Source organism: Mytilus californianus, unplaced genomic scaffold (genome assembly GCF_021869535.1).
Source record: "Mytilus californianus isolate M0D057914Y unplaced genomic scaffold, xbMytCali1.0.p SCAF_3, whole genome shotgun sequence".
Taxonomy (NCBI): Eukaryota; Metazoa; Mollusca; class Bivalvia; order Mytilida; family Mytilidae; genus Mytilus; species Mytilus californianus.
In genome coordinates this window covers 32,679,635-32,702,561 of record NW_026262679.1, presented here as the reverse complement: position 1 = coordinate 32,702,561, position 22,927 = coordinate 32,679,635, and the positions used below count along the sequence as shown (strand labels likewise).

Here is a 22,927-nt window from a genome sequence, read left to right as displayed (position 1 = left end):
ATAAATCAGCATGTGCAATACTGATTACAGAGGGCCGCGGCAGAATTTGTGAGTGTCTAGGCAGTCCATGTAAACCTTAGTACCTTTTGGTTACATTTCGGATCGTTATAGTTTTACTAAATTGCTTTCAGGTCCGTACAACATTTCCAAAATGTGCTGTGGCTGTATTTTTATGAAGAGATGTATGGCAAAAAAAAAGGGGGACTAAAAGAACAGACAAAACTATTTATAAGCCAGTCAACTGTGTCTGAGAGAGTTGCAATTTGAGCTTTAGTTTCTAAAAATTAATATTTTCTCAAATGAATGGAAAAATTTGAGAAATGCATGTTATATTTCGTCTCAGTTCGCAGTTAGCTACTGGCATGGGCTTATACATATGATATCATCGAGAATAACAGTCCCGTGGCAAGTTAGACAAGCCCTATAATATATCAATTCAGACAAACGACTCCAGGGCGATCACGATTATTTATTTCAATTGGTTTTCTGGTATTTTACAGTTATCTATTTCAAATGATTAATAATGACCATTGATATTCATAGGAATTCAAACTTGGATGCCTTAGTCTCTGTACGTTTTAAAGAACCCTTAGTTACAACAAGTATTTTAGTGATCCATAGATGCCTACTGCAAGCCAAATGTCTGTTCATATAAATTCAAAAATATAAAAATTGCTCTTCTTCCCGGTCGACCCCCTATGCAGAACATGCCTGAATGGCGCGCCAAGCAAAAGTATTAAATACTAAATGGATCTTTAATATTGACAGATTGGAATGGAATGAGTATATATCAAATCTAGTTTTCTTATGCCCCGCCGCAGCGGAGGGGGCATTAAGTGTTACCATTGTCCGTCTGTACGTACGTCCAAAATTGGTTTCTGTTCTCTAACTTTAGTTCGCCTCAACCAAATGTAATGAAAATAATACACAATGCTTATTACCACAAAACACAAATCAAGTCGGAATTTGGGTGTCGTCACTTTTATCGTTCTAGAGTTATGCCCCTTTACAAATGGAAAAATTGCTGAATTTTTCGTTTCCGTTCTCTAACTTAAGTTTTCCTCAACCAAATGTTATAAAACATATACACAATGCTTATTACCACACACTCAGATCAAGTTCGAATTTGGGTGGCGTTACTTTTACCCTTCTTGGGTTATGCCCCTTTATAACGTTATGAATACGCAAACTGGCGAGGACATCATCTGTGTCCCATGGACACATTCTCCATTTATTTTTTATTAAATGTGATTTTTATACTCAATCTATCAACACCATCACAAGTAAATATATTGGGTTCCTACATTAAAACGTCATTAGAACTGAGAACATATAGGACTCTGGACTATCATTACTGTTATTAAATGATTGTGTATATATGTGTGAGTTTCAGTTATATTGTATACTCATTTTGTATTTGTCACAAACTTATTGTTTATAGTTTATATGGCAATAAACATTTGAATTGAATTGAATAAAAAGAAATGCACATTTATACCCCGAGGAGTTGAGGGCATATATACAATCAAGGATTTGTATAGTAAGAATTGTTGTATATTTAAGTATACAATTCCTTGATACAATACAAATGAATTATTATTTAATAGGATAAAACACTAAACAACATGCAGTAACTAAACATGAGTAGCCCCCAGCTCTTCTTTTAATAATACAACGGTACTGCTTGTGTTCACTCACTCATTATCTTTGGGAATATACTGTGTTTATTTTGTCTCCCTTCTCATACATAGTTTTAGTTTTATTGTCATGTATTGTAATTTCAAATAGCTCAATGAAAAAAATCACCACAATTATTTGTACACTTTAATTTAAACTGTAATTGTACTGCTCCTCGGGGCGTCTTGATAGACAAATAAAAATTGTTGTTGTTGTTGTTGTTGTTGTTGTTGTTGTTGTTTCAGAAGATATCATTGTCTGACATCCGAGAGAAACTGAGGGATAAGACGCGAAAGATATTGGAGAAAGCAATTTAGGAGAGAGAAAATAATCTAGAAAGACTGGATCAGGCGAGTAATTGTAGTAAGCTCATGTCTAGACTTATCATGCGTGAGACGGCAGCAGTATCACACTAAAAAAGAAGCAAAGTATGAATGTTCAACTTCGTTCTTACCTTAGATTCCAGCCATAACGATGTTTCTAGTTCAGCTATACAGTGACGTTACAACATAACGACGAATGATATCGCCTAAATACGAGTATTTGCTCAAGACATGTATACTCACTGTATTACAATCTATATCTGTTTATTTCGTATATGTGATTAATTTAGTTTTGATAAGTATAATTAAGTCCAAAATTGTAGTCAATACTAGCTCACCAAAGATTCCAGTCTTATAATTGTGTACGCCAAACAAAAGCTTCGTCTATACATAAGTTTCATCAGTGACCGTCGAATCAAAACAGTTTGAAGGCCTAATCAAATACGAAGTTAAATAGCATTAAATTCCTAAACGTTGTGTCAAATAATGCTAAGGCAATCTATACCTGGGGGGTAGAAAAACCTTATTTCGAATAATTCAAAAATTTGTAAACAGTATATTTACAAAAAAATGAACATATCAATGACAATTCATGCTCCACTTTTGTCACCCGTCGTGTTCGCTCATGCATGAAATAGACCCAGCGGTACAGTGATGGTCATGAACTGGGAAAGATGCCGGTATAGTTACGACAAATTGAATATAAACGTGGTCATCTGTGACTCGGCTACGTTTCAATAACGATATTTCAAATCACAATGACGTATTCAACTTTATTATTAGACTATTGGAACAAAATGTATATCAATTTAGAATATAATTTATTCTTATGTCAACAGCAACCCTCGATCAAAGAAATTCTGAAAGGAATAACAAGCTTCGGAATATCAAATTCAGTAGGCCAGGGAGATGTAGGTGCTGCTGTGATCTTGTTACATTAAAATGGAAACATCAATGGGAAACTAAAGTCATCATTTTTGTCCTTATGAATATAGATCTCAACGGACCCTCACTATCGATCGAGATATAAAGAAAACCTTATTTATCTGTAGTAACACGTTTATTTCAATTTCAATAGTATAAATGCGATCAGCGTAGTCTCCAAATTTTCAGTGAAGTTCACTGAAAGTACACCATCCACATAGCGGAACGCGAAGGTAAAATATAATTTACCTTGAAACGCACGCCCTGGAATATTGTATCAACTGGGAAGTATGTACTCCATATGCAGGCGCAGCTGTAATATTGCTACATAGAAATGGAAAGTTCACAATTGGGAAGCTGAAATCATCTCTTTTGTCGTAAAGTGTTGTTCTCATTGTCAATTTCTAGATGCAAGACAAGATATGAGGTAGACTTAACTGTATCTGTTTTATACTTTATTTCAAGTTCGTTTGGATAGATGCGTTCAACCTGGGACATAATATATTGACGGGATTTGACACTCGGATATAATAGTCCCAGAGTCAACATAGTCACCAAACTTTGTATTTATTAGGGAGAGGACATCATCGATATAGCGGAACGTTAAGTTAAAGGATAATGCTAGCTTCTTTTCATTCTTCTTAAAAGCTTCCTGTATAAAGTCATCCTAATATGAATTAAGGAAAGAAAGATGCTAACAATCAATGTTTATAGTATCCAAATCATTAGAACTTCACCTATTTACCTATCGAGGTTGTGCACCTTCCCGTTATGGAGTTTACTGAAAATTTAATTATTCGGTCATTTTCCCATCTTATATTACCATGCATTAATGTCAGTCATATGGACCATGAATCTCCAATGTTTAAGAAACATTCTAGACAAGTCAGTTTTTCATGTTATTGCACTAGGACCTGAGACTTCTATACACTGTAACAAGGTAACGGTAGGACGTAGGAACAGATCATTAAAATTGTTTTTTTTTTAAACAAGACAGCCCCTAAAGTAGGAAGTACTGGTTTTTATTTTCTATTGTTCGTCTTGATAAGTGCACCTAAGTTAATCAACATATATATTTATATATATATGAGGGTCTGGATGCCTGTGGTCAAGAATTTCTGTATTCTTTAAATTTTCAAGGCATTTTTTAATCTTTAAAAATAACGCTTATTCTGTAAAATCCCCATAAAAATGATTTTACTCTTAATTGTATCATAATTAGATGATTTCGTTTTTCCTACATCGTTCAATTCTGTAATCAGTATTTTATTACCTAAAAAGAAGTTATCCTTTTGCACCCATTTATTCTCGATTCTTTTTTTTTTCTTTAACTGTCTATTCCGCAGACCCCATCTGTAATCTGTAATCTGTTATATAAATTCTGCCAATGTAGGCACACCTCTTCTGAGTATTCTGGTTCACAAAAAAATTCTGTAACACTGTACAAGCCTTTTCATTTCTAAATATTGCTAAATATAAGCAAATGGATGAATAATAAGTTGTAAAATATCAAATTGTTCATCTTTCATATTTAAAAAAAGCCAACTCTTTACCACAGGAATTAATTAAATCTTCCAAAATCGGTTGGGTTTTCTAATATCTTCTAGACTTTTACATGTTAATAAAAATGTGATAAAGTTTCTTCTGTTTTGTTACACAATTTACATAAAGACAGTTCTGAATTAGCTTTAAACTTGGCTCTAACTGCTTGTAGAATGTAACTTCCAGTAGCTGTTTTAATTTTTGTACTAAGGAATTCTGATAATTTCTCTTGTATTCATAGTGTTTGTATTAGTAATAGGATGACAACGTCCTGGTATTATATCATTGACAAGGACTTTAAACTGGTATAAAGTTTTGCTTGATTTAATATCTTCTGAGTCCAAAATTTGTGAATCTTGGAAGTTATTTCACTCTTCCATTGGTATTTAGAAATTGGGTTGACTAAATATTGTTCAGGATCATTCTATTCATAGTTCAACAAGAATGTGTCCATAGTACACGGATGCCCCACTCGCACTATCATTTTCTATGTTCAGTGGACCATAAAATTGGGGTAAAAACTCTAATTTGGCATTAAAATTAGAAAGATCATATCACAGGGAACATGTGTACTAAATTTCAAGTTGATTGGACTTCAACTTCATCAAAAACTACCTTGACCGAAAACCTTAACCTGAAGCGGGACAGACAGACGGACGAACGAACGAACGGACGCACAGACCAGAAAACATAATGTCCCTAAAACTATCGTAGGTGGGGCATAAACATGTTTTTTTCTCAGTAAACTAAATCGACTATTACTATCAATAGATTTAACATTTAATTGCCTTTCCGCTAGTTGCCATTCAATAGAACTTTTTTCTTGTCTAGTAATATTTCCATAAAAAGTTTAAACTCTAACATCTATTTGAGATTTTTTAGGTAACATCCCAGAAATTATATATATTGCAGGATCATATATATCATCGAGTTTCATATATATCAATCGTCAATCGCATACATTCTTGTGCGTTGCTATAAAAATTTGTGCATTGTGTAATTTTCTATACCAGTATGTAGATCATAAATGCGTTTAAAAGAACGCAGTAACGCTATCACCAATCGTGCTTCTTAATTACATCGAAACATAAAATTTAGGATTTCGCAACACGATTTCTCCACGTTTTGTTTATATTTTTAGCATATTGAAATGTAGATTTCAATTGTAAGTGTATTTTTCCAAAATATAATCATACAATCACACCAATGTTGACTAGAAATAGCGATTTATTCCCATTTTTTACCAAATTCGAATCAAATGATTCAGAGGCAAAAATCAAAAAGTAAAATTATATATGATGCAGATTTAGTCAGTTAGTCATATGATACGCAGGCACTTAATTTATAGAAATACAGACAGGGAATGATAGAGAGGCATAATTTCTATGTTACAAAAGCTATAACCAGACCATGTATGAGATAATATGTGCATATGGATGAACAATTATTTTGTTAATGTTATGCATATACGATGCAGTCCGGTAATTCGGCCCACCTAAGGTTTTGATCGTATATATTTCTGCTCTATTAAATAAAAATTGCATCAAATTTGATTTGCATCTATTCACTGAAAATTAAATTTTACGTATAAATATATCTCATTTCCGCAAAAATATCTAAAAATGATTTTGAAAATCAATCAAACAAAAAGGTCACCTGTGTTTATAACAAAAGTGTGTTTTTCCGGTAATCCGCCCATGTGTAGTAAACATCTATGGAGGGCCTGTTTATAACATATTAACGAACAACAAAATAAGGAAATGATGATTTATTAATGGAAAACTAAGAAAGGAATTCCAGATGAATGAGAAAAAAAAATTTCAAGTCAATATTATGAAGAAATTGATGAAATAATAATAAAATATTTTTTTTTATAAAGAACAGGGAAAAAAAAGAAAAGTAAAAAATATGATTATAGACATGATAGAAATAGATAAAAATGTCAATAGCATGGTTAATAATAGTCTTGTCATTTAAAATGGCCATCGTTCAGTATTCTGAAATGCAGTTAATAAGACACGCATTTGCATGTATTCATCATCCTGGTAGATGGGTTTAAAGTCTGTGCAGTATATAGTGGTTTTAATGTAATCTATAATTTTATTTTAGAGTAAATATATTTTCTTTTTTTTTTTACTTTTAAATAAAAAAAAAAACAAGATACAGAAAGCTTGTGACAAACTTTTCCATAGATATTTATTAAAGATACAGGAACTTTAAGAAAAAAAACATTTTATTATTGTTATTTTGGCTTTCCATAGTTTTTAAAATTGCATTGTCTCCCTTTGATTTAGATTTGACGTAAGCAAATGTTTTTTTCATACTAGACAATATATTTATGGAAGGGACGCACACGGAAGTAAAGGGGCGGAGTTACCGGACGGGCGGAATTACCGGACACGACTGTAATTTATCCGATTTCTAGACAATTCAGCAATGAGACTGATTGACACAAGGACATTTTTGCACTTGTGAACAACATTCCAGTACCTGTAAATGACATTTTTTTACTAGAGAAAGATATTTCAGCATCCATAAAGACATTTGGGTATCGAGCCAAATCAGCACCTCTCAATGACTAAAAGCTACCTTGTTTATTTTCCATCGTTTAGCTTTCAGACCTTATTACTGCTTTAATCAGTTAATATCCCAACTGTTTTTGTTGCCTTCCATTAAAGTTTCTTGATACTAAAGTTCCTCACTTTAATGTCATCAAGTACGTTATCTTCAGGCTTCTTAGATTTTATCAGAGACATAATATATACATGTATATCTCTGATTTCATGCATGTCCTTCATTTGAAAGTTTTGTCTAATAATTTTGATCAGGAGAGCCAAATATTTTGCAGATACAAATTCCTACACTTTTAATAACGTTGTTGTAAGATATATTGTATGAAGTAGTACATGTAAAATTAATGTTGTCTTATTAATTTTTATGCCCCCGCTGTAGCGAAGGGGGCATTAAGTTTTACCCTTGTCCGTCTGTATGTACGTACGTACGTCCGTACGTCCAAAAGTTGGTTTCCGTTCTCTAACTTTAGTTTGCCTCAACCAAATGTTATGAAACTTATACACAATGCTTATTACCATTAATATAGATCAAGTTTGAATTTTGGTGGCGTCACTTTAACCGTTCTAGAGTTATGCCCCTTTATAAATGGAAAAATTGCAAAAATTTTTAGTTTCTGTTCTCTAACTTAAGTTTGCCTCAACCAAATGTTATGAAACTTATACACAATGCTTATTACCACAAAACACAGATCAAGATTGAATTTTAGTTGCGTCACTTTAACCGTTCTAGAGTTATGCCCCTTTATAAATGGAAAAATTGAAAAAAATTTAGTTTCCGTTCTCTAACTTAAGTTTGCCTCAACCAAATGTTATGAAACTTATACACAATGCTTATTACAACAAAACACAGATCAAGTTTGAATTTTGGTGGCGTCACTTTAACCGTTCTAGAGTTATACCCCTTTATAAATGGAAAAATTGCAAAATTTTTATTTTCTTCTAAATATCAAGTAATTTTTATACGCCCGTTTATAGGACATATTATGGTATACCGTTGACAGTCTGTCCGTCGTCAACATATCGGACGTTAACTCAAAAAAGCTTTAACCAATATGCATGAAACTTTGGTGAATTGTTTATATCTTTTGACGTGAGCTCCCTTTCCATTTTTATAAATTTCAGATTTACCGTTTCCGAGTTTTGGGGTTTTATTCATTAAAAAAGGGGGGATTTTCCAGTTTTCTGACAATAACTCAAGAATGCTTTTACCAACTTGCAAGAAATTTTGATGAATTTTATATATCTATTAACATGAGCTCCTTTTCGATTTTTATAAATTTTAGATTGTATGTTTCCTAGTTACAGGGTTTTATTCATAAAAAAAGGGTGATTTTCCAGTTTTTGGACAATAACTAAAAAATGCTTTCAGCAGTTCTCATGAAACTTTGGTGAATTGTTTATTAATTGTAACATTATATCTGATGATGTAAGCTCCCTTTAGAATTTTATAAATTTTAGATTTTACATTTCTCAAGAATGCTTTCACCAACTTGCAAGAAATTTTGATGAATTGTTTATATCTATTGACATGAGCTCCCTTTCGATTTTTATAAATTTTAGATTGTTCGTTTCCGAGTTATGGGGTTTTATTCATTAAAAAAGGGGTTTTTTTTCCAGTTTTTGGACAATAACTCAAAAATGCTTCCAGCAGTTCTCATGAAACTTTGGTGAATTATTTATAGCTATTGATGTAATCTCCCTATTGATTTTCATAAATTTCAAATCTGACATTGAGAAGAAATTGAAATTTATTTGTTTATAGTCTGACAACAGATTTACTAAGTATTGCGCAACAGCACAGTGTATTGCACAACAGCAAGAAATCTTTAATTGAATATGAATTCAATTCATATAACCAATTTCAAGTTCTTTGACTACATTTATTCAGAAACCTATAATATGTCAAATATTTAATTACAATCCAAATTCAGACCTGTATCAAGCTTGAATATTGTGTCCATTTTTGCCCCAACTGTTCAGGGTTGGACCTCTGCGGGCGTATCCAGCTGCGCTCAGCGAAGCAGTTTATTAAAATTGGAGTTATCTTCCTTTGTCCATGATTATAGTTGAATCAACTACAATCAATGCTTTATACAATGCAATGTTTAATTTTGCCTTCCACTGATAAAACACAGATCAAGTTGAATTTGGGTAGCAGAGCTCCAGATAAGCTGCGTATTTGCGTGATCACGCAATAAAAATGATTAAAAACCCAATGCAATTGCCCATTGCAGGGTTCAATAACCCAATTAATTCAAAGGAAAACCCAATTATATGCCAAAAACATGGGTTCTTAACGCTTTTATTCGCTATCGTTTGCGTTATTTACCCTAACTTGATTACAGTCGTCGCGTAAATCTATTTTTATAATATTTATAATTGGAAATGTCCTTTCGTTCTAAAAATAGAACCCTGCATCAAGTAACTGTAATGGGTCCCTGTTGGAATTTTCCGTTGCTCAAAAGGTACACGTGTTTATGAAAAAATTTCGATCTTCTCGGCGTTTATCCAATTAGCGTGTTACATGCTGTCATATTTTTTCGAATTGCTCGGGATTTATTATAACATACAATGAATTAAAACGAAAGGAAATGTCCGGTAAAAATATTGAATAGAAGCATGTTTTCGGCTTCTTTTTGATAGCTGAGGGAAAGTTATGATGATAACAAGACTCAGCTAGTGATTTTAGGAAGCGGCCATTGAACGCACGGGCGTGTTTGCGTACCATAACGAGAACATTGCTATAAACACGGGGTTCCGTCAAAAACGAAATCAGTTGGAAAAAGTGAAAGGCCAAATCAATTATGACATGATATGTAGTTTGAAAGCAACGGAAACCAAAAGTTCTGATAAGGGACAATTTAACCCAGATTTATGTAAATTGAATTAAACGAAAACAGTTTATATATTATTTTTTTCATTTTAGTTGATGAGTGAATACACATATCCGTTTTTTACGTCAATGCAGCTTGACACTTTCTTTGTTTTGGTCTAATTGTTCTAGATGCTTAAGATAGTTGTCTTATTTGCAAGTGCAGTATAACATTGTCATTTATTTACTTGATGTTGCAGAATTATTTGTAAATTTAAGTTGAATGTGGTCTCCGTCATTATAAACCACCCTATAAACCTCAAGGTTTTGGGGTATATCTTAAATCTGGAAACTACTTTTTATTTTTATTCAAAAGTAGATCTGGCAAATAGGTGAAAGGACTGGCAAAACTTTCTTACAGCACCTAAATTTCACATATATTACAAAAAAATCTAAACACTTAGCCACACCTACCCCAACTATAATTAAACTGTAGGGTGATCATATGGGATCTAGAAAGGCAATTAGTTCCTGTCCAACTAGTGACACCAGCTGCTGTTAACATAAGTTTTGAGAAAATACCAAAACTGACAGAACGTTTAAAACGGGACACAAATTAAATGTACAATTGCTCGTCAGTGGATAAACCAAATAAAACAGCTAGCACATATTCTACAAAGAAAGAAACACATTTAAGATGGAAACACATCTGGGGTTGATATAATGTGATTATAACATGCCTAAATATTCAATATTGTGTTGATGAAAAAACCCAATACATTAAGGAGCTTGGTGGTGAAAAACCCAATTTGATATTTGCTTGAGGGGTGAATTGGAATTGATAATGCAATTAAAAAACTTTATCACCCAATTACATAAAAAAATGGTGGGTAAAAACCCCAATTTGTGAATTCTTATCTGGAGCTCTGGGTAGTGTCACTTTAATCATTATTGAGTTATGTCCCTTTATAAATTAAAAGATTGCAAAATTTTGAGTTTCCATTCTGTAATTTAAGTTTGCCCCAATCAAACATTATGAAACCTATACACAATATTCATTACCACAAAACTAAGATCAAGTACAAATTTTTTGTTTCCATTTTCTAAGTTTAGTTTGCCTCAACCAAATGTTATGAAACTTATACACAATGCTTATTACTACATAATACAGATTAAGTACAAAATTTGGTGGCTACACTTTCACCATTTTATGTCCCTTTATTAACATAAAAATTGCTGAATTTTTCGTTTCCGTTCTCTAACTTCAGTTTGTCTCAACCAATTGTTATAAAACTTATACACACCCGTTCTAGAGTTATGCGTGTTTACAAATAGAAAAATTGCTGAATTTTTAGTTTCTGTTCTCTACTTAAGTTAGCCTCAACCAAACGTTATGAGACTTACACAGAATGCTTATTACCACAAAACTCAGATCAAGTTCAAATTTGGGTAGCGTCACTTTTACCGTTCTTCAGTTATGTCCCTTTATAACTATATGATATGCAAGGGGGAGGGGGGCATCATCTGTGTCCACATGTGGACACTATCCACATTTATTTTTGTGAATACAGGATAATTCTTATCCCAGAATGTTTATTTTTACATTCGACCACTTACAGCTGCTGCTTTTATATTTGCAAGTGCAATCTAAAATATTTATGCACTTTGAAGAACAATTTAAAAAAAAAAAATGTTCTGAAAATGAACTTCGTCTGTATTGCGGAATTGTCTTCCCACATTAAAGTTTTAAATAATTTAAAGCTGAGGCAAATTTGTTAATTTTAAAATCGCAATTTTATATATAATGGGGAAAAAAATCTAAAAAACTGTCAAAACAATATTACGTGTAAAATAACCTGTCTTGATTACATCATACCTTTTAAATAGAACTTCATTATTTTTTCTTCAAAATGTGACACATAAGTTTATAAGAAGTGAATTGAGGTATACACGTATGTAACTTGCATATCTGATCATAACTTTCAAATGAACTTTTGCTGTCCAAAATACAACACACAAGTTTACATGCATTGTGCGTAAATAAATATGCAATGACGAGTCAGTGCAGCACCATTAATGCATAATACTGCCATACCAGTTGACCATAGTGTTATACAAAGGTTATTACTTTCCCCTGCTCGCCAGAAAGAGCAAATTTTAATTATTAATTTGATCAGAAAAGATCACACGAAGTAATACACATTCATTCATTCAATTAATACCCAATATCTTATGACAAATATGTCATGTGTGAACCAGGTATTTGTGTACCAAGGTTGATTTAGCTATTGAAGTATTCCTGTTGTCGCTGAAATGTATTATATATCATAAAGTAATGTCAACCAATCGTATATTGTTATGTCCGTAGACTTAAACAAAATACATGGCAAATATTTTGTTTCTTTATAATTGTATATACAAAAGTTCAAGACATATTATTTTCTTTAAAATTCTCACATTTATTCAGTGGCAGTAGTTTCTGTTTATTTTTAAACAAACATGTCCCTTTTCGTAAATAAAATATTATTTTAATGGTGAGAAAAAACGAGGTCAAAATCAAGAAAAGGTTTTTTTTAAAGAAAAATAAACTTAATCACATTGAACGAATAAAAAACAACATTTTACTTTTAAAACTTTTGTTTTTTTAAGGCAATTAATTAGACATAGAACCTGATTATAAATAGACAGGAAATGCAATTGTTTAATTACATAAGAAATTCAAAACACCCTGATTGTCGCGTGTCGGCATAGATAAGTAGGATTAGGGCAATTAGTTTCTCGGTGTAACACTGTGTCACACTGTGTTGGGAGAGATGTCGCTATCACAATGAACAAAATGATGCAAATTTACGTGGTAATCCGAGAGTACCCTCCCAATTTCCTCGATGAATTTAGGAAGGGATATCAGAGTTTCCTGGTGTGACTGAGAATTATTGCGGTGGTTGGAGTTTGGAAACATGTTCGTTTTAATTGCACTGTAGGACTGATAGACCCCACTTGCATTCTTTTATTTCTACAGATTCTATTTTTCATTTTTTCTCTTACATAATTAACAATAATAATAATAATAATAATAAATTCTTTATTAAAAGAGGGTAATTCAATTAGAACTACAAAATGTAGTATAATTTTCATTGAGGCTCTCATACAAAATTAGTCTATGGTAGAATATATGCATTATAAAATAGTTTTGAGTTATATATTTATATGCAAATATTCTTTAAGTTTATACAAAAGTGATATTTTAGATGAGATAATCTTACATATACTATAAAAAATTAAATCAGATTTATACATGATAATTCTTCTTTGAGACTTAACTTTCAGCAGGGCTCAATCACTCATTCTACCAGGTGAATGGGACAAAGAAGTAGCATTCCCTGCAGTAACTTCGCTTTTCCAGACCATCAAATGCGATATCTAGATGCCTGGGTGTTCACAACAGTCACTTTCATCTACTAATTCCAGTACAATTCTGATTTCTGACTGGTATTTTATTGCATGCATCTTTACAGCTTGGATTTGTACAAGTTTATAATTATCTAATGTTGTTTTTTTATCAGTTTAAATAATGAATAACATATTATTTATTTCTCACTTCAGCTCCACATCACAGCAAACCAGTGCCACTCTCTTCACAGCAAACCAGTGCCACTCTCTTCACAGCAAACCAGTTCCACTCTCTTATAAAGTGAGTTACTCATATCAAATTACTTAAAAGTGAAATTCAGATTTCTTGACATTACAGCTTGAAAAGTACTATACATCTTGAATACTCCTTTCTGTGATATTTGGCTGTGTTATTTAGTGTACATTATTTAAACAGATTATATTCTAAACAAACTATAGCTGTACTAGTATTTGTTGTTCGATGGTTAAGCCAAAATTCTGAATGTGTTTATGGTTTTTCTATAATCATGATGATATGGCAATTGAAATAATAACTTGAAAACTCTTTTGTGAATTTATTCTGACTTCATATTTGATTATTGATGAATGAAACTTTGAAAGAGAACTTGTTAATGTTAAATGTCAGTTATCATCAGCATTCTGTAGGTTTTTGTCCCCAGCAACCTTGCAACACATACATTTTAAATCAGCTATCAGAGGGACTATCATCATACAATAATGACTGATTGTAATACAATGAAATGTATTTAAAATGTTATGGTATTTCTGTTTACCAGCTTAGAAAAAAATGAAGACCTTAGATACTAAAGCCCTGTCGGAATTACAGAAGAAGCCTGCCTGTATAAGAAACATTTGCATTTTAGCACATGTTGATCATGGTAAGATACAAAGGAAATTACTATATTACTTAGGCCTGTAGAATATATAATCGGGAATATTTTTAGGTGATAAAGTAATAAGAGTGTAACTATACAATTCAAAAGACCGCCTATTGTAATGACCTTATTTTAGGTGTATAAATGAAAACGGAGACTCTTTATTAACCAATCTTTGACCCTTGCAGTTTGAAATTTCATACAATGATTACAATGATTATAAAGACAATAAAATAAATAAAATACAACATAGAATAATGAACAGTCAGTGCATGCATAGGGAGGTGAGAATTGTGATAGGGGAGATAATCATTTAATATTATATGGATTAATTCCCTTTGTACATTATATCATATGTAATAGAGCATTATTTATTATTATTATAACAAATTACCAAATCATCTGATTCATCTACAATGTTGAAAATGTTGGATATGTATCAGATAGAATTTTTGAGAATTAAAAAAAATAAACCTTAAGTGCAAAAATAATCTATTGGCTGGATGATGTAAGGGTATTCACAGTGAAACAAAACAGTCACTTATTTTTACAAATCTTATATGATTACCAAAATGTTTTTAGGGTAATTTCATAAGTAAAACCTTATCATTTCTTTGTACAATATATTTTAAAAAGAAATACATACTCAGTTATAAGAAATATGAAAGATTATTTTATATTTATGTAAATTTCTTTTCTAACCATCAGATTTAAAAGGTTTTATATCTGTCTGTATCTGTGAAAATACATTATAGTTCACAAAAACTTTGGTATATAAACAACGAAAAATTAAAGCACATGTAGTTACTGAATTTTGAGGACCTATCTGAAGGCCTCTGGGCTTTAAGTCACAACTTGGTGTTCTTCCATCTGGTTCCACTCAATTATAGTTCTAGGAATAAATGATTGTTTGTAAATTTCACTGTTTGTGTCAATAGTTTATTACACTTAGAATTGTTTGTTTGTTTATTCTGAACTGGATTGTTCACTATATGGTCTTGTAATTAAACTGTTGATCTAATTCATCTTTTTTAACTTTTAAGAAGCTTTGGACACAGATTTAAACACACAAACTTGCATATTGTTTGACACAATGCTTATTAACAGCATGAACATAAACATATAAGTAACATTTTGTTTTTCAGGGAAAACAACACTTGCTGACAGTTTGGTGGCTAGTAATGGAATTATCTCTCAACGAATGGCTGGAAAGGTATATATTGGTGATATTTATAGACTTGTGTTCTATGTTTATGAACATAAGTATCTGGAGTTGACTAGTTACTTTGTTGACATCTTCCTGTGGAAATTTCTTCATTTTATCACTATCACACAATGGAAAGCTGGAAAATATATGTCTTTGACTTAGGTAAACCAGAACAAACCATGATCAACTGTAGATATCGTTATACTCGTTGGAGATTTTAGATTATTTTCTGTTATCTTAAGAAATTTAAACTTTTTCATACTTAATGTTAAAAAACAAAACTTACAAATGTTTATAACGTAAATCAGCAATAACTAATGTTGAAAGTAGGTTTCAGTTCATTCATTCCACATGTATACATTTTTTTAAACCATATTTTCAAAGTTCAAAAGATCAAATAAATTTCATCTATCATGAGATAAGTTTCAAGTTGTCTCATTTGTGTCATAAAGAGGCAATTTTGACTTTCTGACATTTAAAACAATATGTTAGTGTTCCAAAATCACAACCTATTTTAGATTATCTAAAAATATGATATACTTACTTTTAAATTTCCTGATGATTTCAGCTTAGATACATGGACAGTAGAGAGGATGAACAGATACGAGGGATTACAATGAAGTCAAGTGCAATATCTCTGATGTATAAACACTGTGAGTATAAAATGATGACAGATATAAAATAAAATGGGCAACAGTGTTTAAATATATGTTTACGATATATTTTAAAAGTACACAAACTGACAAAGAAACTACTTGAAACGATTTGAAGGCAAAATTATATTAGATATAAAATATAAGTCCCAGCTAGGATTTCAAAAGGGCAGGGAGCCAATCATGAAAAGGGCACTGTAGCACGCTGATTGATAATTCAAAAAGGGCATGTCAAACATTATCTTATGTAAACAGCAGGGGTTTCAGCTAGGAGTTTTGAAGGCTTTAGTCACTTTAACCTGAGATGAAAATCAGCCTTATTTTGGGTAACAGTAAGGGACCAAGGTTGTATATTACTAGCTATACATATGCCCAAGACCTTCAATTACCAGGATCTTTGAAGGCCTTAAGCATGCTACAAATGTAGGCAGTCATGGCATGATTTGACTGGTGTGATGCTTAAATAAAAGACGAGAACGAGGATCCGGCAAATTTAGTTCACAATTTCAGTTATTTTTAGAGGACATCCTGATCACCAAAAGTTTGGTTCCTCTTTTTTAAAACCAGGAATCACAGCAGAAATGAAATTGTTAAGAATATTTCACTACATTATCACTATCCCTGTAAAAACGTTGAAATCGATATTTGGAATTCATTTTTATAAACATTGAACGATTAAAATGACTCTATTTTAAATTTATGAAGAGTAGATCATGTTTACTTTGATTTTTAAACGAAATGAAAACAGGAAGTGACAAGAGGATAATAAATTTAGAATGAATCCGGATTCATCTACGGATTGGTTTGTGTTTAACAAAAAGGTAGGAAATTATCATTTCTTAAAATTAAGTTGCTCAGTAGAAATATATTTGTCTCTATCGTTTAATTTGATACTAAATGATTTTGTATTTTACGTTTTAGAGTCTATTAATTTATAAAAATATGTATGCGCATGCTAAAGAAAGCACATGTTTGACACTTGAAAATATTTTTGAATGTTTTGAATTAAATTTTAATCTTTATAATCGAAATTGTCGAAAGATTTTAATGAAAAGATATATAAAATGTGACGAAAATACGTTCAAATGACGAAACTATGTCATCCGAGCTACAGTAAGTGATCCTTCGAGAAATTTTGAAATTAAAATCCGAACCCTCCGGGGAAAATTAATTTTGTTCAATTGACGAAACTACAAAAACATCGATGGATAAACAAACTGCAAATTGTAGTCGTTTTAGAAATGTTGAAATTGAAATGCCGACTGACAGGTTTTACCCGGAAAAAAATATTTATAATGGTCAATAATGATGTTTAATTAACGGATTAGTGACCCATCCGATGGCGATAAGGGGATCATACCACAAAAAGAAGGCTGGGATTGAGTTTGGGGGTAATGAATCATAAGGGGGTTCAAAAAATTGGGGGGGGGGGGGATTTTTTTTTCTTTAAAATTTTCCATTTTAAATTGGTTATTTCTGATTTATATATAAAAGCAAATAATAATGATATGGTTTGAATAGATAGATTAAAAATTTTTAAGTTCTTAGACCACATTCATTCTGTTTCAGAAACCTATGCTGTGTCAAATATTTAATTACAATCCAAATTCAGTGCTGTATCAAGCTTGAATGTTGTGTCCATACTTGCCCCAACTGTTCAGGGTTCGACCTCTGCGGTCGTATCAAGCTGTGCCCCAGCGAGCATTTTATTGAATATTTAAATTGTGATATATGTGTATGGAAACCTAATGTATTTAAATTTTTAGGTGACAATGATTATCTTGTTAATCTGATTGACTCACCTGGACACGTAGATTTCTCCAGTGAAGTTTCAACAGCTGTCCGACTCTGTGATGGAGCCATTGTTGTAGTTGATGTTGTAGAAGGGGTGTGTCCACAGGTAAAGGATTCATCATATTAAAATAAGAAGATGTGGTATCATTGCCTACTATTGGTAACCGTACAGACTTCATCAATGAGCAATACAAGCTATAAAAGGCCCTGACATGACAAATGTAAAACAATTCAACCGATAAAAATTACAGCCTGATTTATGTAAAAAAAAAATTGACAACAGTTTGTACTGCACAAAGCTTTAGTTTATTCTGTGAGCTGTTTATATATGATTTTTTTTTTGTCTGTACACCTGTCTGGTAGCTTTTGGTGTGTATTGTAAATAATTTTTTTATATGGATTTGATTGGCTGATGCTCATAGTTTGTATCATAACTAGTTTAGTATCTGCTAATATTTATTAAGATATTGTTTTGTTTTGTAGACACATGCAGTACTAAGGCAGGCTTGGTTGGAGAACATCAAACCAATTCTTGTGTTGAATAAGATAGACAGATTAATAGCTGAATTAAAGATGGATCCGCTAGAAGCATTTTATCAATTGCAACAAACATTGGAACAGGTAAATTCACAATGAATTCAAACTTGGTCAAGCCTGATAAGATTGTTGAAATCAAATTTAAAGGAAGCAGCAAATTTATTCTTGGTGAAATCTATAAATGAATTGAGACAAATGAATGAATAATATTGATAAACTCTTGCTTGCTTATCTTTTAGTGATCATTATTTCATATATGTATAGGATGAGATAATGAAATAATAAGTTAGGCTTATAAATAAAAGAATTCTAAAAATATAATCATAGCTGGTGGTTATTTTCTTCAGGAACAAATTATACAGATAATTCTTAAAGGGTTACACAGAACCCTGTGTCTGGCCTGCAACTGTTGGTCTCATTCTGAAAGTGTTATGTTAAATGCAAAAAACTAAGTCCATTTATCAGTAAAATACAAGAAAAAATAGATAAAACCCTTTTCTCCAGATTCTAATTCTTGATCATGATGGAGCTTCTGTTTAAGTTTCCTAACATTCCATGTAGATTTATGAAAGTTATTGATGTCTAAAAAATTTAACCCCAGATTGTATGTAAAGGTTTACTCCAAAAAAAAGTCTATTTATCAAATTTTGCTATGGATATTGTTTTTTGATCATGAAAAAGTTTCCAAGTTTACTGAAATTCAATGAAGGTGTTACAAAGTTATTGATATCTAAAAAGACTTTAACCACAGACTGAATGAACCTCAGAATAAAAGAATAAATGTTGAGGACACCAATGAAGATAAAATCTAGGATTGTCATGTCAGGCTTTCACTACTTTCATCGCAGGCTTGACAATAAGGTGATGGGTATGATTGCTAATGAGACAACTATCAACCAAAGATCAAATGACAAGAATCTAAAAAACTACAGGTACCCTACAGCCTTCAACAATGATCAAAATCCATACTGTAAATCATGTAAATTAAAATTGACATTGCTGCACATGTTTATTTTCATTAGGGATATTTTTTTAATTGTGGTCCCCTTACAAAAATATCACAAAACAAAATGTAATAATATTAGAGAAAATTCTGAAAATATTGCTCCAAGTTTGTATAATCAATCGAAAAAGATTGCACTGTGAAAAAAAAATAAAATTTTAAAACATTTTTTGATATAAGTAAACGGGATGTGGTGGTATATATATGTCAATAAGACAACAATTAAACAACACAAAAACTGTAAAGATTAATGAAAGTCAAAGGGACTTTAGGGATGGTATTTATCCAATGATTTGATTTTTATAAATTTTTTGCGGTCGTATATTGGTATGACGTTGGCGTTGTCATTGTCGTTGTCATTGTCAGGCGTCGTCGTCGTCGTCCGAAGACACATTGGTTTTCGCACTCTAACTTTAGTTTAAGTGAATGGATCTCTTTGAAATTTGACCATAAGGTTAAATACCACAAAAGGAAGGTTGGGAATTAGGGGCCAAAAAGGGGCCAAAAATAAGCATTTTCTAGTTTCCAGACAATAACTGTGGAACGGTGTATGGATCTCTCTGAAATTATACTACAAGTTTCCATACCACAAAGGGATGGTTAGGATTTGCTTTGGGGGGTTATGGCTCAAACCGTTTAGGAATTAGGGGCAAAAAAGGGGGAAAAACAAGGTTATCCTGGTTAATGGACAAATACTTTAGTACAAAACATAATTTAAAGCAGTGTAAGGGAGATAAATCAAATACATCATTGAAATTACCTCCCTTACACTGCTTTTAAATTATGTATAAAGTAATGGTTAATGAACAATTAAGATAATTTAAAACAGTGTAAGGGAGGTAATCCAAATACAACGTTTTGGTTACTTCCCTTACACTGCTTTTAAATTATGTTTAAAGAAATGCATATTTATAAAGGAAGACCAGTAAAAATATCTGCAAATGTTGCATCTTTTTTTTTTACAAAAAAATCCATATGAAAGATTTGACACTATATTTTAAATTCTATTATAAAATAGATTAAGTTCGCACTATGGTAATTTTAAATGGGTAATTATGGTTGCAAACTCCATTGGAAATTTGAATTGAGATTACGACCATATCTTGAGGGAAAGAATTTTTTGGGGGGAAAAAAGGGGGGGGGGGGAGGTAAAAAGAAATTGTGGGGGGTCAATTTTTTCTCATTTCACATTTCAGAAATTAAAAAGAATTATTATTTTTTTTTTTCAAATTTCAAATATTGAAAAATTTCAAGAAGTAATCTTTAATTGCACAGTATGGCGCATTCGATTTGTAAAATCTTTGACCAGATTTATTTATTTGTTATGCCGAATCTAACCGTGTATTTAGATTTTTAATTTTGGGTCCAGTTTTTAAATTGGTCTACATTAATGTCCAAAGGGTCCAAAATTAAACTTTGTTTGATTTCAACAAAAATTGAATATATGGGGTTCTTTGATATGCTGAATCTAACCATGTATTTAGATTTTTTATTTGTGGACCCTGCTATCAAATTGGTTCATATTGAGGTCAAAAGGGTCCAAAATTAAACTTCGTTTGATTTCATCAAAAATTGAATTATTGGGGTTCTTTGATATGCCAAATCTAACCGTGTATTAAGATTTTTAATTTTGGGTCCTGTTTTTTAAATTGGTCTACATTAAGGTCCAAAGTGTCCAAAATTAAACTTAGTTTGATTTTAACAAAAATTGAATTCTTGGGGTTCTTTGATATGCTGAATCTAAACATGTGTTTAGATTTTTGATTATGGGCCCAGTTTTCAAGTTGGTCCAAGTTGGGGTCCAAAATTAAACTTTTTTTTTGTTTGATTTCAACAAAAATTGAATATATGGGGTTCTTTGATATGCTGAATCTAAACATGTATTTAGATTTTAGATTTTTGGCCCAGTTTTCAAGTTGGTCCAAATTGGGGTCCAAAATTAAACTTTGTTTGATTTCAACAAAAATTGAATATATGGGGTTCTTTGATATGCTGAATCTAACCATGTATTTAGATTTTTTATTTGTGGGCCCCGCTATCAAATTGGTTCATATTGAGGTCAAAAGGGTCCAAAATTAAACTTTGTTTGATTTCATCGAAAAATGAATTATTGGGGTTCTTTGATATGCCAAATTAACCGTGTTTTTAGATTTTTAATTTTGGGTCCTGTTTTTTAAATTGGTCTACATTAAAGTCCAAAGGGTCCAAAATTAAACTTAGTTTGATTTTAACAAAAAATTGAATTCTTGGGGTTCTTTGATATGCTGAATCTAAACATGTGTTAAGATTTTTGATTATGGGCCCAGTTTTCAAGTTGGTCCAAGTTGGGGTCCAAAATTAAACTTTTTTTGATTTCAACAAAAATTGAATATATGGGGTTCTTTGATATGCTGAATCTAACCATGTATTTAGACTTTTTATTTGTGGGCCCCGCTATCAAATTGGTTCATATTGGGGTCAAAAGGGTCCAAAATTAAACTTTGTTTGATTCCATCAAAAATTGACATTGGACCATAATAGGTAAATTAAAAAAATTCAAGTTCTTAGACCACATTATTTCTGTGTCAGAAACCTATGCTGTGTCAAATATTTAATCACAATCCAAATTCAGAGCTGTATCAAGCTTGAATATTGTGTCCATACTTGCCCCAACTGTTCAGGGTTCGACCTCTGCGGTCGTATCAAGCTGCGCCCAGCAGTGTTCTCCCCAGGCCCTTAAAGGACCGCGGGCCCGCGATGTATAATTTTTCACCGTGGTGGTATCGTTTTTACCGCGATGTATAATTTTTCTCTGTGGTGCTAAAATTTTCAGTTAAAAAATCGTAAATCGGTAAAGTTTTAAACGATTTGTCAAATCTTTTCCGTGCGGTATAAAATTCCAGGTGAAATTTGACCAGTTCAAACCAGTTCAACACATATTGTTTACACCACGTGATTGATTTACCTTTATGAGGTTAACCTTTGTTGATTGGATTTAACCGATGTAATTAACACTTTTTACATGATTCTTTTGTGTTTTAATTTAGAGATCATAACTTTATGATCAAAGATAACTATTTTAAGGCTTCACTCACCACCTGACAAGTCGGCAAATACTTTGTACACAAACCGTGTTGACCCGATAGTTGTACACACGGCGGTACATATTTTGTACATTATAAAGTTAGCTCAATACTTATTATATAGTTTTATATGTCTCTGATTAAACCATGGCCAAATTTATCTTTAATTATGACATAGTTATTGCATGCTATTCCGGTTTCAAACTGTCAACAAGTAATTCAAAGGAGAAGGATCACATGACCCAGTTAGTTCATGTAGAATATTCAAGATTATTTACAATTAACTGCAATCTATTCTATTTTATAAATAAAATGCACGACTGTACCTTAAAACTGGATATATATATCCATATGATCATTAATGAATAACAGAAGTGATCTTGCAATTTTAATCCATAAGCACATGTTAAATCTATTTATATCTACTTCCTGTCATTTAGGCGGGAAAATAGGGAGACTTTGTTGTTGACATTGAATATGTTACTTATAGATCTATAGACCCAAGATAAATTTATAGATTTAGCAATTCTTTTG

General features: G+C 31.7%; 1 protein-coding gene across 3 annotated transcripts in view; it reads left to right on the top strand.

The window, feature by feature from the left end:
- Positions 1–5,558: 5,558 nt before the first annotated feature.
- Positions 5,559–22,927, top strand: part of LOC127734372 (elongation factor-like GTPase 1) — a 47,307-nt gene continuing 29,938 nt past the window's right edge. For 2 of the 3 annotated variants that reach the window (XM_052244207.1, XM_052244206.1), the window contains exons 1-7: positions 5,559–5,631; positions 13,455–13,542; positions 14,039–14,140; positions 15,283–15,350; positions 15,913–15,997; positions 17,764–17,897; positions 18,275–18,412. In XM_052244207.1, coding sequence (XP_052100167.1) covers positions 14,050–14,140; positions 15,283–15,350; positions 15,913–15,997; positions 17,764–17,897; positions 18,275–18,412 — 516 coding nt within the window. In that variant the 5' untranslated portion in view covers positions 5,559–5,631; positions 13,455–13,542; positions 14,039–14,049. The remainder of the gene's footprint in view (positions 5,632–13,454; positions 13,543–14,038; positions 14,141–15,282; positions 15,351–15,912; positions 15,998–17,763; positions 17,898–18,274; positions 18,413–22,927) is intronic. The other variant, XM_052244208.1, reaches the window with a different exon arrangement.